This window comes from Orbicella franksi, chromosome 5 (genome assembly GCF_964199315.1).
Source record: "Orbicella franksi chromosome 5, jaOrbFran1.1, whole genome shotgun sequence".
In the NCBI taxonomy this organism is placed as follows: domain Eukaryota; kingdom Metazoa; phylum Cnidaria; class Anthozoa; order Scleractinia; family Merulinidae; genus Orbicella; species Orbicella franksi.
In genome coordinates, this window is record NC_138149.1 from 31,204,310 (window position 1) to 31,219,011 (window position 14,702).

At 38.8% G+C, this 14,702-nt stretch overlaps 2 protein-coding genes across 2 annotated transcripts; one reads left to right on the top strand and one right to left on the bottom strand.

The window, feature by feature from the left end:
- Nucleotides 1-2,068: 2,068 nt before the first annotated feature.
- Nucleotides 2,069-3,126, top strand: LOC145487269 (transcription factor ATOH7-like). Its single transcript, XM_081466012.1, has one exon. It carries the CDS (start codon nucleotides 2,144-2,146, stop codon nucleotides 2,504-2,506), a length of 363 nt encoding a protein of 120 aa, XP_081322138.1. The 5' UTR covers nucleotides 2,069-2,143; the 3' UTR covers nucleotides 2,507-3,126.
- Nucleotides 3,127-7,185: 4,059 nt separating this feature from the next.
- Nucleotides 7,186-9,192, bottom strand: LOC145487607 (transcription factor 15-like). The gene is made up of 2 exons (XM_081466424.1): nucleotides 8,639-9,192; nucleotides 7,186-7,999 (listed from the first exon to the last, which is right to left on the bottom strand). The coding sequence occupies exons 1-2, from the start codon at nucleotides 8,988-8,990 to the stop codon at nucleotides 7,977-7,979; spliced, it is 375 nt and encodes a 124-aa protein (XP_081322550.1). The 5' UTR covers nucleotides 8,991-9,192; the 3' UTR covers nucleotides 7,186-7,976.
- Between the last annotated feature and the right edge of the window lie 5,510 nt (nucleotides 9,193-14,702).

The window sequence follows — 14,702 nt, forward strand, 5'->3', positions numbered from 1 at the left end:
GATTACAAAAACATTTTCATGAAGCAAGTCTACCTCGTAGCTCAACACGCGCTACGTTCTGTTCTAATTTTAGCTATATTTTTCATAATTCAGTGGTAAAAAATTATGAAGGTGCTCAAGTTCGGATTCTCGTATTCTCAAATTTTCTCGCTCTCTCGGCATTGTCGGTTTAATTACTGTTTGTTTGGTTATTTTGTTTTGCTTTGCTTGTCATTTTTCCATTCGGGTCTTTCTGGGCAGTTAGACTATTGGAGTATCAACCAGTACTCCTTCGTGTAATTTACTCAGTTGTTCCGTGTGTAACCGTGCCAGCATTGCATAGTCAAAAGTCAGAATGTCTTCCCTTGTGTTCCAGCGTTCCCGTGTTTCCATATTTCTAGCGTTCCAGAACCCTTACTCAGGGGAAAGCTCAAACGGATTTTCGCTTGATTTTAGTGGCAAAACGAAATCAAATAGCTGTCTCAATTTTTTTTTATTCAACGGTGATCAGGACTGAATCGTTCACAAGATATAGACTATACCTTTACGGATACAAGCTGGTTTCTTGAATGTTCGAGTGTTTGTCCAATCTTGTTTTGTTGCCTTTGAAAGAATTCTCATAACCCTTTGTCTGAATTTCATTATCATTGTTTCTTATTTTTAATTACTGAATTTTTCATAATGCCTGGCGTTTAAAAACCAAAGTTCTTTATAAGAAGGAGAGGGGTATTGTGTCCCCTTGCTGTTCTATTCAAGCAAAGTGTAAACATATATCTCTATAAAAAGAATTCTTATAAAACCTCTTGCAAACACCTGTTCGTATAAAACGTATAATCGTATAAGTATAAAAATTTTTTTCTTGGTATGCTGAGTAAGAAGAGCCAAGAAAATGTAGACTTAAGCTATTAACATTACTAACAAGAATTGTGATTTTAACTAAGCGCCGACTAATTTGGATGTAAGTTTAAAATCAAACGGAAATTTTGTTTACTAATATTGACACACCATGCTGTGTTATTTAAAACTGTCTTTTTAAAAAACATTTTAGGCCCTGTCAAGGCAATCATTTGACGATCATTTTTGGTGTCTAGATTAGGCCTAAGAGATGACCAGCAACCAAAGTCATCTTATCTTGTGACAAAGAACAGAACAGGACCTTTTCCTGATCAAGATGTTATCTCTGTAAATATCGGTGATGTTAATCTGTTTATTTGGTGATTGATTAGACGTTCTATATCTTAATTAGATAACGTTTTCTACTATAAGGTAATTAACTGTTTGAAGATTGAAGTGAGCTACCTAGCAATAAGCCAGCTTTAATATTCGAATACTTGAGTGGATAAAGTTTTTGTCTTCGTATAGTGGGTTTGTTAATTATAAACCGACACAAGGTCTCCATTGTGTTCTTTCTTTCTACCAAGGTGGATATCCTATAAACGTTATAGTTTTGAGGTTATTTTAACTAGCTAATTAGCGCCTCCCAAAAATCTTCTTTCACCGTGACTAAAAACCAGTTATCATTCCCACTTTGCTTGATAACGCGAGCATGTGAAATATATGTGGCTCAATTTTTGATCATAGCAAATGTTTCGTATGAGGAGAGGTTTTGTATATAGTTCTCGACTAGACACGTTTTTGTTCTCATTTATGTAAATAAAACTCCTGCTGAGCTAGCAAGCGTGTGCTTATTTTGCTGAACCACATTGATGACGTGATCCCAGAAAGACGCAAATTCCAAAGACGTCAATTTCATTAAACATAGTTTGTAACATTTGATAGTTCCAATAGCGGTACTTCATATACGTACCTCACCTTTTGAGAAATCAGGGGCACTGACTCACTCGTAAAAGAATTCGTCAATGGCTAACCCTTGGCACTTTACAACATTAAATCAGAAGAAAATTTGCTTGAAAATGAAAAATACAAATTCCGCTAAAATTTAATTTCATGCGTCAAAGAAAATTTGGTACAAGCTTAAACAAGCGCCGTAAATAACCACAGGGGACAAACTCCAAACGGTAGGACTTTTCATGTAACCGACTGAAGAAGCCTTTGTATTGAGTCAAAAGACTCACATAGGCGTGACGGCGCGTGGCTACTCACGAATACGTTGATATATTAAGAGTGTACCAGCCGGTAAACATACAAACACTGCCACATCTCAATGATGGACGTCGCGCCCATTGGAAAAGCCATTCAGCAGCCTAAGAAGAGACCGCGACGACGTGGGCCACGGCTGACAGGCGTCAGCAAGCAGCGGCGAGTTGCCAACGCACGAGAGAGACGTCGAGTGGAGATTCTAAACATGAACATCCAGATATTGCGACATATGATTCCTCTTCCTCCGCAAGACAAGGAACCTTCCAAGACAGAGGTGATATGGTTAGCGGTAGATTATATCACGGAGCTAACCAAAATGCTTGATTCCGCTGATCAATGGCAGGCTGAGTTGGAAATGGTCGATATTGACTCAATTGACAGCTTAGACGACAGTCCACTGTTTAATTTCGAAGGTTGGTATTGCTGAATGAATGGGACTTAACAAGTTGACATTAGTTTGTGAGGGTGTGTTTGCGACTTAGCATGTAGCCTAGAGTTACACCCAAGAATAAAAAAAAATACCAGAGAGAAGGCTGGGGAAAATTCAAACATGAACTCTTTCCTTTTCGGAACCCAAAGAAAATTATTCAAAGAAATATTAGTTAAGACTTAAAGATTCCATCCCTACGAGTAAACACTTTTGGTTTCGTATCACATTGTGATGAAGGATTGAAAATAAAACTGGCATCGGAAATGAACTACTGCCCGAGACATACCTCTTTCCAATTTTATTTTTTGGCCATTCATATACTGGTGCTACATCAAGAACCCCGGCGAACCCTTAGCTGAGCACTGGAGCTGAAAGATTGCTCAAACAATTTTAATTTATCTTTGTGTACATTGCCTAACGGGGTCCGTTCACGATTGCCTTTGTGCACTGTCAGTTGGCAAAACAGCCGGTTCTTTCGAGAAGCAGGACTTAATTATGAGACATTAGGTTCTTGCTGAGGTAGCAAATGTTTTGAAAGAAATGCGCAATGCCTTTGCATGCTTCCGTTGTTGTTTTTTTTTTTATGATTGTACGATCAACGAATCAAGGATTTCGGCTTCCTCTCCAACGGAAACCAACCGTGTCCCCATGGCTAAACAAACGCGATTTTATAGCCAAGACTCACGATTATTATTCATTAGAGATCATTAAATACCCTTTTGGTTCTCGATAAAGCTAAGCAAACCGCATATCTACGAGACTGGGGCTTTGTCGAACGGGAGCGATCAATCATCCTTTAATTTTTATGATTAACGAGTTGACAGTGAACTTTTCTTGTCTTTCAGATTGTGCACCATTGTGCTTTTGAAGACTGCATGCAGATACGAAATTAAGAGTGTTTCGGGGCTAATTGACTGATAACGGAATTATCTGGACCAATAATTCACTTGACTTTATCAATATGGTGCCGAATACAGTGACAAGCGGTTTTCTTGAATTATGCAAGAATCAATACAAATGTGTCAATGACGTAATTGCTACAGTCAACATCGCTGTATATATTTATAAAATGCATTGCTCAGCAAAGTATCATTATTTTTTATCTATTTTTTTTTTGTTGTAAAATAGCGATTGCTTGAAATTTCTTGATATTCAAGAGTGGAAAAGAACTCATATTGGGTGCAAAGTATTTGTTCTGATGTCCCTAGGCACTGAGTTGTTCTTTAAATAAAAGCATCGTGATCTCGTAACTGTACTGTTAGCATGACTTTTTTGTCACGTCGCCAAGATTGAAGACTTGCAACTCTTGCTATTTCATCTTAAGTAAGCCCATTGAACTGAATGATCAATGATTATGGATGGGAGACTGTTCTCGTATGTTTACACGCATTGGAATGCAGGGTTACCTTTTATGCAATAATTCAGTTGTTACCCCACCCAATCAAATACACCGCCCCTAGCTACAACTCTGACAATCTTTACAATCACTATCTTATTTGTTAGGGCCGTGAAATACCCTCTCTCAAAAAGATTAAAAATCACATCCAATCGGATACTTTAAGGTTTTCGGTAATTGCTACAAAACCGCAGTTTTGTGTTGATTCCGTTCCTACTGAGAAATAACTGTATTTGAGTGAGAAATAAGAAAAAAAATGTCTCATAAAGAAACTCCAAAAAGTGTTTTCCAGTTCTAATTTGATCCGACATATCTTAGCCATCGGTAAAAATCAAATTAACTGAAAACAATTCAATTTCTCCTAGTTTGAAAGACCATGTTTACATTTACATATTTTTGTTTACTGTTCAACAAATTTGATTTGGGGTTATTAACAATGCCAGGCTTATGTCCTGTGGAGCGTTCATACTTTATTTTCATAAAACAGCTCAGTTCGTTACAAAGGCACACGAACGTGACTTTGCAACTTCCTTCAGACTAGGGATCAATTGCATGGCAGGTGTCGGTTATAACCTTATGTATGAAAGCTAATTAAGTGTCTGCTACGTGCACTAAAGTGAAACTTGGCTGGGAAGATATAGATCACAAAAGGGCCGTTATAGAATAGATTTAAACTTGAAGCGCAAAGAGCTCGTTTTTGCCCTAACAGAATGTCACCAACGCAACAAAGCTAAAAAAGGAAAACTCTACAGACCGCTAATTGCACTCTTACAGACAAGGAAAATTAAGATGAAGACCAAGGTATAATTATTATCCTCGAGGACAAGAAACTTTAATTTAAACGCGATAGAATCAATCATATTGTAAGAAAGAGTTTCCGGCGTTTTGTGTTAAGCCGGCCAATTCCAATGAAAAGCTTCAAACACGCGGAACGAATCACAGGGTTTGTCCCATTCTAATTTCTTTGGTATGTCTCGGTTTCTTAATTGAACGTTCTTCTAAAACAAATTGACCGCCTGCCTGGCTACCTACGACAAAGTCTGAGTAATTTGCACAATGGATACTGCTCCTAAAGAGAGAGAACCCATCGCCCAAAAGAAGAGCCGGCCAAAACGTCGTGGTCCTAAACTGACCGGCATTAGTAAGCAGAGAAGGCTTGCAAACGCGCGGGAGAGAAAACGAGTCCACACTTTGAACAAAAACATCAAGATTTTACGTCGCCTGATTCCCCTGCCACCACAACAGAAAGAACCTTCTAAAACAGAGATAATCTGGATGGCAGCCTCTTATATCAATGGACTGATGCTATTGTTAAGCCAGGAGAGATCTCAACCGCAAATACAGATAAAGACTGAGTGTTAACGTAAGTACTGTGTTACTGATCTTGAAACCATTGTAGACTTCGTAGGTATGAAAAATTAAAATGAAACTATTTAAATCTTTGAATACGCAAGAGTCAATTTCAGTGTCAACAGTTTTCATTTTATAAGTTGGTACCTATTGAATTCTGGTTTTGTTCCCCCGTTATTCAGTTTTCATTTGATGAGCTCACTGTTTACACGAGCGATGACATATTGCCTTCTTTTCATGTTTTTTTTTTTTACCAGCAGGCAAGAGCGAAGGAATGCGCATGATTTGTAAATAACAAGAGCCGTTTGGAAACACCTAAGGATACATTGCCTCCTGGAATCGCATTTGTGAGCCCAGCAGCTATAGGCCCTACTGAAGGAGGAATTAGACGAAGATTAGCAAAGGATGTCTCAGGGACATGAAAGAAAACTTTACTCGAAGCACAATTACAATTTTCCTTTTACGTAACACTGATAAATGTACTAATTATTACGGAAATAATTCATCTAATTATGATGGATGAGAAAAGAACAAGGCAAAAACCGCAAAAACCACTAGGGCAATGTGACATTTTTCGTTTCCAATTTTCCAGCGAGTTTTTCTGTGTTGTGCCGCACTATTCCGACTATTTTTTCATGTCTCCTCCCACGCAATTTTTAAATCAGCTATTTTTCCGTGAATAAAGCCCCCTACTGCAAATGTTTTAATCAAGGATAGAATAGTGCATATAAATATTTACGACTTCACGCGTGGCTATTCGTTATGGGCAGTTAACTTAACAAGGACTCCTTGTATGTATTGTTATCTCGCCAGCTCTTTGAGTGTAGATCGTGCAGCTTTTAATAGAATACTCAATATTGTCTTGATGTTTCATTTGTTTTGCATACCAAGTCCTGAGCAATTAATTGGGAAGAAAAACATAAAAACCTGTAGCTTCTACACAATTTCAAATACTTCTATAATCACCATAGTGCAGTCAATCAACATTGATAATGAAAAAATTAAAAAAAAAAATTGTACACTAAGTAGGGTTTTAATTGGTACGGTATAAATGGGAAAATTATGATAATTAACCACAACAAAATTGAACTGAACATGGAATTAGAACCGCATTACATAATAAGTAGTTGGCAGTGTTAAGCAGGAATCTAATGTTTTGTTTGTTGTGGTTTGTAACCGCAAGCATTCTCAGCTAGACTTACACAATTATCTCAACTGGACGTTCTTCAACAATTCGCTTTCATCAAGCCGCTAGTTGCATTAGCATTGGAAAATCGATCTTTTCGGCCAAATGATTTCAGCCTCGATGACTGAATAAGTACCAAATTTTGATATTCAGAGCTAGTTTGCTAAGAAATGCCGTCTCTGTGAAACTTTGAGTGCAATGATATTGTCCCCAGGGTCGTATCAATATTCACAAAACGAAACACCTTTTATAATAAAATGTCTTTTAGTTTTAAGATGGAAATATGAATTCTCCGTAGTAGATGGCATACATTTCTTGTAATGTCGTATGTGAGAATTTGGTGATACACATTGGTAATTCGTTTTTCTTTAGTTATTTATCGAGTTTCTTCTTTATCGCTATCTTTCTGATAAACGTTGAGATGTTTTTATGGAGGAATAGTTACATTCTTGGCGTTTTCAACGTGTCAATAGTCAAAATAATTTTTGGCATTGCATTGTGAAACGGGGGCGTGAGTCGTCGATTGAAGCAAAATATCTTCGTTATGTGCAAAATTTCAAATCTTATTTACGACTGAATGCATGCAGCTAGAACATGAATACAATAGATATTTTAGTCTTTTGCAGTTCTGTTTAGTATTTCTCCAATATAACAGTAAGTATATATTCACTCGTATAGCTCTAAGTGTTCGGCAATGTCCGGAATCTAGCTCCGAAAACTTTCCGAACTGCTCCGATCAGCTGGTACTCTGTCCTTCCAAGTAGGTGGCTTACCTGTTCGATTATCTCTTCCTGAAGATTCTAGAAACGAAAGCAAAACATCATACCATTCCAAGAGGTACTCAATTCGGTTGTCATAGAAGGACTGGGCGAAGAAAGAAAGACGTATAACGAAAATATTAATTTGGGAGGCAGGGATGACGCAGTGGTGAAAGCGCTCGCCTCCCAATGATGTGGCCCGGGTGCGATTCCCGGCCAGTCCCATATGTGGGTTGAGTTTGTTGTTGGTTCTCGCCTTGCTCCGAGGGTTTTTCTCTGGGTTCTCCTGTTTTCCTCCCTCTACAAAAACCAACATTTCGAACTTCCAATTCGACCAGGATAGCGGGACCCGCATGAAAACCAGCTAAGCCTGATGTGGCTTGCTCTCTAAACACTGTAATATATTTTATTTATGTTTATTTACAACACTGAAGTTTCTAAAAGGACACTTTATTTACAAAAAATTGTCAAACATGTCTGGAAAGCACATTAATTCACATTCTCACAAGGTAGTCTATTTTAGGTTCTATTGCTCTAGTGGGCGATAGCGGAAGCCACAGAGAAACAGATTAAAGAAATCCGACAAAATAACTAGAACGTTACGAAAGATGATCCTAAAATAACACATTTGAAAGGTGTAGATAAAGTGATAAACGCTGTTGGTTGTAATCTCTCATTTGATTGGATCTCACGCCACTGGGATCACGGGTTAAACACTGTCTTGACAAGCGCAGCTCGATGTTCATACGGGGGAAAACGAAGACTTTATGTCAATGTTTAAAACACAATGGGGACAAAATCTGAAAAATAAACATGAACGAAAATTTAGTCTAGAGGAGTGGGTTTGGCATTCAATGTTAGTTTTGATTAGCAGATAACATCGCGCCCGTTGCCGCAGTAATTAAACTTGTGACTGGAATGTTTAAACGAAAGAGAACGACCAGAAGATGTATGTGGAAAACACGTCCGTCCATAGAGATTATGAGATGATCATATTGACAGATGGCCATCTTTGCCAGCTCAATCAGCTCGTCCTATTGTCCCACTCAGGGTGTAGCTCTCTTGAGAGAAAAGATCATTTAACGATGATGATAATCGAGCGCAGTGCTCTTAAACAAGTTGTACAACATGATCAAAGAGATATTTTTATGTGAAATTATAAGCGTATTTTAATTTCAAGTTACTCTTAAAAACGTTTGGGAGAAACGCCAGTATTTCCGAAATGGAAATAGCCTTAAAATAAGGGCAAAGAGTTGCATGACTGACTGAGCTAAAACTCTCTGGATAAATTTATTCGAGAAAGTTCTACAAGCTCTATAAAATCGAGAATCAACCCAGTATATCCGGCAGAGCGTATAAAGGAAATAGTGGGGTCAAATCCCTACTGACAATACAAAATGACGGCCATCTGCCCACTAAAAGGTCAATTGTACACTTACCGTCCAATTCAAGGAGTTTTTCAATGTCTACGCCCAGTAAGGAATCAAAATCCAACAAGGGTCCGCCATTAAACTCGTCCTGGCTTGGGGTCTTGTGTAACATCTGAGTTAGTTCGTCGATGTACGCAGCTGCAAGCCATACTACTTCAGTTTTTGTGGGCTTTTTATCATGTGGCGAGAGGGGAAGCAAACTTTTCAAAACTTCAATTTCTTCGTTTAAAGCTTGCACTCTTTTTCTCTCTCGGGCGTTGGCTAACCTACGCTGCTTGCTTACTCCGGTCAAACGGGGACCACGACGTTTTCTCTTCTTCTTGTCCACAGCAAAAATCGAAGCTTCGTATTCTTCAGCCATGCCTGTAAATGAGCACTGCTTGATTTCGACTTAACTGAGGTCTAAATAAAATCCATCCCGTAATATACCCACTTGATACCTTGCACTTTGTGAGTGGAGTGGAGCGGAGAGATAAAACAAAACTTATCTACAATCTCACAGACATAAACCGCCCGATGTGTTCCACTAAAAAAATAACAAATACCAGCAAAAAAAAAAAAAAAAGAAAAGATTGCGTTTCATTGATTCTTTCCTTGGATAGCATTTTTATCATTTTAACACCCTTTTACTCGTTAAAAATTAAGGTATGTTTGATGTGCGAAGTTAATCCCTTTAGCTTCGTCGAGAATGACTTTGTAAGTGAAGAGTTTTTCTATCATTGCGTTAATTACCATCGTCTATTTCTTAACGCCCTATTACACTCAAATGACAAATACTTATGTTTACAATCTTTGAGACGCACTTGTCTACACGGACAATCCAGTTACATAGAAAAGATACAGATGATAACACAGTTTAATTTGATATAGTTATGTCTAAATAGCGCATATATAAGACTTAACTCATCGAAAACGCCAGGCACTATAACTGTTTTTTTTTTTTTTGTTATTTCTGGCAAACCAAGCTCTGTAATTCTCTGAGACCTTGGGATTCAGGAGATTGCAAGAGGCTTCGGCAATATCTTCGACACAATGGCACAACGGTGTGATCATTAAGCTAATCAACGACTCTTAAAATAACATCTTTTTGTCCTGAGTGTCTACGTTTATCTAGCTACTAGTGCCGCAACACAAGTAGACGTAACCGGGAAGGTGCAGTCTACACAGTTTAGGCTTATTTGGTCTTCTCTCCAGAAGAAGTATTTAAAAGTAACCATACAATTTGACTGACTGTAATGGAAGCTGCTCTGTATATTTTGCTTTATATTATTGACACAAACGCGCTAAAACTCTTTGATTGAAATCTGTCAGTTGTTCGGCTGCACTTGCGGTGGTTTGTCTCTTTATACCGCGGTGGTCGGGGCCAGTCCCTCGTAATGATGTACGTTGTGAACTGCGTAACCGCTTATCTTTTTCGAGGTTAGATATCAAGACCTTGACCTTGCAAAATGGGGTAACACAATGATGGAAAATGTTCGCGTTAAAGCGAGTTTATCTCGAAATCTTTATGTGTTTGTGACTGTTTTCCTTGGAAGGCGATAGATATCCTGCAATATAGATATGGTCTAATCCCCGCTGAAGGACACCAACATTAAGTCGATGTCCACTCGTGAGTTCGTCCAGGTCTCTTTTATTGCCCACATCTTGTAAAGGGAAACTTCTTCTCTTATCGGACACACGCCATTACTAAAAGTTGTATGCCATGATATGCAGATTTCTACAGAATACGGACAAGCATCGCACCTTCTAGCAATGCAGGATGGGTCCAGAAGTGTGCTCGTCTTTCGTACCGTCTTTGATGAAAGTTAGTTTTGTGTAGCCACATAATGATTGAGCATATTATATTAAAAAAATTCATCTGAATACTCGATCAACCTTGCTCATTGAGGGAACTATCGACCTCTAACAACCACACTCCATTTCACTCTATTCTAAGCATAATTTCGCTTCTTTTCTTCATCTTGCAGGCTTCCGTGTTACGAAGTCGCCGTATTCCCGCTTTTGACAAATTCAGCTCAGCAAATAGACGAATTTCGATATATTAATATTCAGCCTAACACAATAGACCTCAACACGAGGCTCTGGGGAATAAACCCCACAAACTCTGCAGTTATTCCCAGAGCCTCGTACCGAGGTCTATTGTTTTGGGCTGAATTATAATGTATCGAAATTAGTCTATTACGTGTAATAATGGATGAATGAACGAACGAACGAACGACTAAATGAATGACTTTATTTGAGCGTCTAAGAGTATTTAGCTTTAGGAACTATTGGGGACACTATAATATTTACACTTTAAAATGTATCTTAACTATATAAAATAGTATCGCTGACTTTCCTGGGCGCGCGGCTACTGAATCCAGGTGTCACTATAGAAACCAAGAGAAAATATCAGTAAGAAAAAAATGGAATTACCAGCTTGAAGGGAGTTTTTCTTTACAGCTCAGAAGCGCTAGGAAGGAACAATCAAGTACACAGAATGTTCCAGACTTCTCGTGGAAGATTCTTAGAATCTGATGGGAAATCCGATCTGAGCCAGCAGCGAAGAGCATTGAACCTAGACAGACAAGCTTTCATCTCTGTTTCAGCTTGTTGAGCATGATAAAAGCGGTCTTAGCTTTTCCAGTTCATGCTGATGTCCCCGGAGGAACTCCCATATAAAAGGGACGGTGTTACTCGTCGTACCCTCTAGGGATTAAAAAAAACAGCCTCTTGGGGTTTTCAGCCTCAAAAGATCCACAGCATAAGCTTTTGCAGTACGTTTTAGGGTATTGAGCCGAAAAAAAAAATATGACAGGAGATAATATGTTGTTTTAGAATTGGTGAAAAACATTTTAAGCTACGCTCACAAAACAGGATCTTGGTACCTCTTAGGGATTCTTTTCTTTTTGACGCGCACCCCCGTCCTATTTACATGGGAGTCCTCTCCCGAAGTAGTGTCTCCTGTAATTCGTCCCCTTTTCTCCAGTCTGGCTTCATAATGTTAAGATGTTTTTGTTGGCGATATTTTTTTAATTTTATCATCTGACCGATCTGGTTTCCACTTTTAAGGCCTTATCTTGCGCTCCCATCGCTTCCATAGTTTACGTTTTGTCTTGCATTTGGTCCAAGCTATGAAAAAGAAGGATCAGATCGTCTGCTTCGCGAGAATCCTCTCGACATCTTTCTACTTTCCATGAGTTGTAAGGTATTCTTGATGGCTCCCAGTTTATATAGGGGATGCTATACCACCCTATCAATCTCCATTCCTTATCCAAACTGCCAAGAAGACAAAACTTATATTTTTAGGTAGAACTACTGGATCTGGCGCGCAGGGTACAGCCCAGTGTGTTTAGAGATGTTGCATTGCCAATTCTGCCTTGAAAGCTTCTTCTCGCATGCCGTTTGGTCCTTAGCTAGCGGGGCAGCCGAACGTGTCACTCTGTGATATAGGATTTCGGTCCTATGACTTCGCATACTTATATGAAAATGCCTGAAACCCTTCTCTTGTTTTTATGTTGGATGGACCTTCATGTTTGGACCTTCATAGCTCCTGAAATTTAAAACCAACAAGTTTAGTCCGTGATTTCTCCCTTTCCCTTTAACGGGGTTGAAGTCCTTTTTTGATTGGTTCATTTGAGCATGCGCATGTATGTTATCCTGGACTCTCTTATCCCGTTAGGGTTTAACCCCTACATAGAACTGGAATGTAGGAGTAGAACCTAAGCGTGCATTTACGTCGTGTGCTTAGTCCCCTAGTTGAACATGTTGAATTCGTCATTTAAACGAGCCATGGCCGATTCTCTCTGTAAGAAATGCCTGCAGGGAATCATGGTAGTTGTATTCATCAAAACAAATATCCAGCCGCGAGTCCAGGATAATGAATACAACTACCATCTAGTAGAGGGAATTGGCCATTCAAGTCCTGGCGCGCTCCAACACCACCACATTGCACACTCTGCTTGGTTCGCTTTGAGCATGCGTATGCAAGTTATCTTCTTTCCCTCGGGCTCATCTACTATATAGAGCGAGGCAAGGAGAGCTCAGAGAGTGGACTAAAAAACAACCAGCGCTGGTATCCTTGGAAGCCTTTAGTTATCAAAATCACTTTCAAGAAAAGATACTTGATGATATCAGGTGTAAAAAATTATTATCTGAACTTTTCGTTAAGACTCTGAGATCAAACAAACTGGAAAAAATATCCTTAGATGGCCATAAAAACCGATCCATGCAAAATTAGAGCATGTAAATAAGAATTTTAGGTTCGTTTGGAAAAGGATGAATAACTCTGCATATAAATGTTATTCATTCATCGTATTGTGTGTTAAGTGTACTTTGCTCGTTGCTTTTTTTTGCGGCTTGACTCCCTACTGTGGCCCAGAGTTTGTTTTGACGAAGAGAGAGATCGTCGCCATGTCGAACACATTTTTAAGAATCAAAACATTTTACACACTCGCCACACCAAACAAACTATTTATGATCAGTCAATGTCCATTAAAAAGTATCGTAGGTTTTGATTTGTTACTCACATATAAGATAAGCCCTAGCTGTACATGAAGACCGACACGGTCAGGTAGGCTGGGCTGACATGTGAACAGATACTTGGCTTTTCTGGACACGCTCTTTATGACACAAAAATGGAAACATCCATGGAGTTGGCCAATAAAAGTGATAAACATTTTTTGGTCTGCTGGCGCACGTGGCAGGCAAGCCGACAAGGAGTGACTTTGATGAATTGAAATTAAGGTTTTTTTCGAAGAAGCAGCCGCAAGCGGAATACACAATATCTCACCAAAACTTGTTCATATAATAGTTGTTAAGACTGAAACCTACACTCATGATGGATAAAAACTTCACTGTACCAATTTATGAACAAACGGTTGAATTTATTTTGCAGTTTTTACATTGTTTAGACTTGATTAATTCTTGGTGGACCACCTATGGTGAAAGTTTTTTTTCAAAGAAGTTGTTTTAAAAAGCAGGTAACTGAGATGAAACAAGTTGAATACAAATTTAGTGTAAGATTGAGAAATCGACAAGATATACCAGTATCCAGCTTATTTCAGTACTGGGTGGATTTCTCAAAGCTTGTTGGCCAACTGTTAAAATTGTATATTTAACTACACAAATGATAACTGAGTTAAGGTTTGAATAGTTCCTTTGTTTCAATATTGACGTGTTCAAGGTAAACAATTGATCCTGAAGGAAACCATTACAGGCTAATGATTAATAAGCGTGTGTTATTTTTAAATTTTAAACTTATTGTTCAGCGAGCAGCTGTAGGATTGACCTGTGGCTGATACGAGGGCTCCACGCTAGATAACGAGGTGCAGGGCTAAAAAGAACTGCAAAAGGATACTCAAGGAACAGCCAATACTGTTCGCAAAAGTGTCATAGCACTGAAAAAGGTTCCTGGCAAGACAACAAATTATGCCTCCATCAACTGCAGAGCGTTTTACAGCCGAAGAAGACTCCAAAAACTGCAAACGCAAAAAGCGACGTAGTCCACGATTAACCGGCGTCAGTAAACAACGTAAGAAGGCAAATGCACGGGAACGAGATCGTGTAAGTGTCCTTAATAACTACATTCAAATTCTACGGACCCTCATTCCGCAGAACTGCAACAAAACCACGAAGTTTGACGTGATAGTTGGCGCTACCTCGTACATCTCACAACTTTCGTCTATCTTACAAGGAGAGGACGATTTCACAGTCAACAAAGAGATGAAGGCTGAAGATATGGTTGAAAGTCAATGACAACTTTGGGAACGAGGAAACAAAGACACTGCTTAAGAACTTGAAAACATTTTCTGTAAAAAAAGCGACTGGATGGTGATGCAATTCTCGTGACGTTAAAGCTAGCAATTTAGTTATATACAGCTATAACCAATTAGGTAGATTATATCAAACTGGCGTTCGGGTCAATGTTATCTTTAAGATTAGTTAATGGAAACTGACAAGATAACGTTTGGTAATTAAAAAACAATTTTTGCATTCTGCTTCACCGGGGCTTCCTGATTGGAAGCATTCGAATTGCAAGTTTTAAGAAGAGGCAGTCGATCGAACATAGAGGGTTGACACTCTTTGGCTCCTT

Excerpts from the sequence above, each read along its gene's own strand:
- LOC145487607 (XM_081466424.1), bottom strand. The coding sequence starts at position 8,990 with ATGGCTGAAGAATACGAAGCTTCGATTTTTGCTGTGGACAAGAAGAAG. Across the intron at positions 8,000-8,638 it reads AAAACTCCTTGAATTGGACG|ATTTTGTCCCCATTGTGTTT; the intron begins GTAAGTGTACAA and ends TTTATTTTTCAG.
- LOC145487269 (XM_081466012.1), top strand. The coding sequence starts at position 2,144 with ATGATGGACGTCGCGCCCATTGGAAAAGCCATTCAGCAGCCTAAGAAG.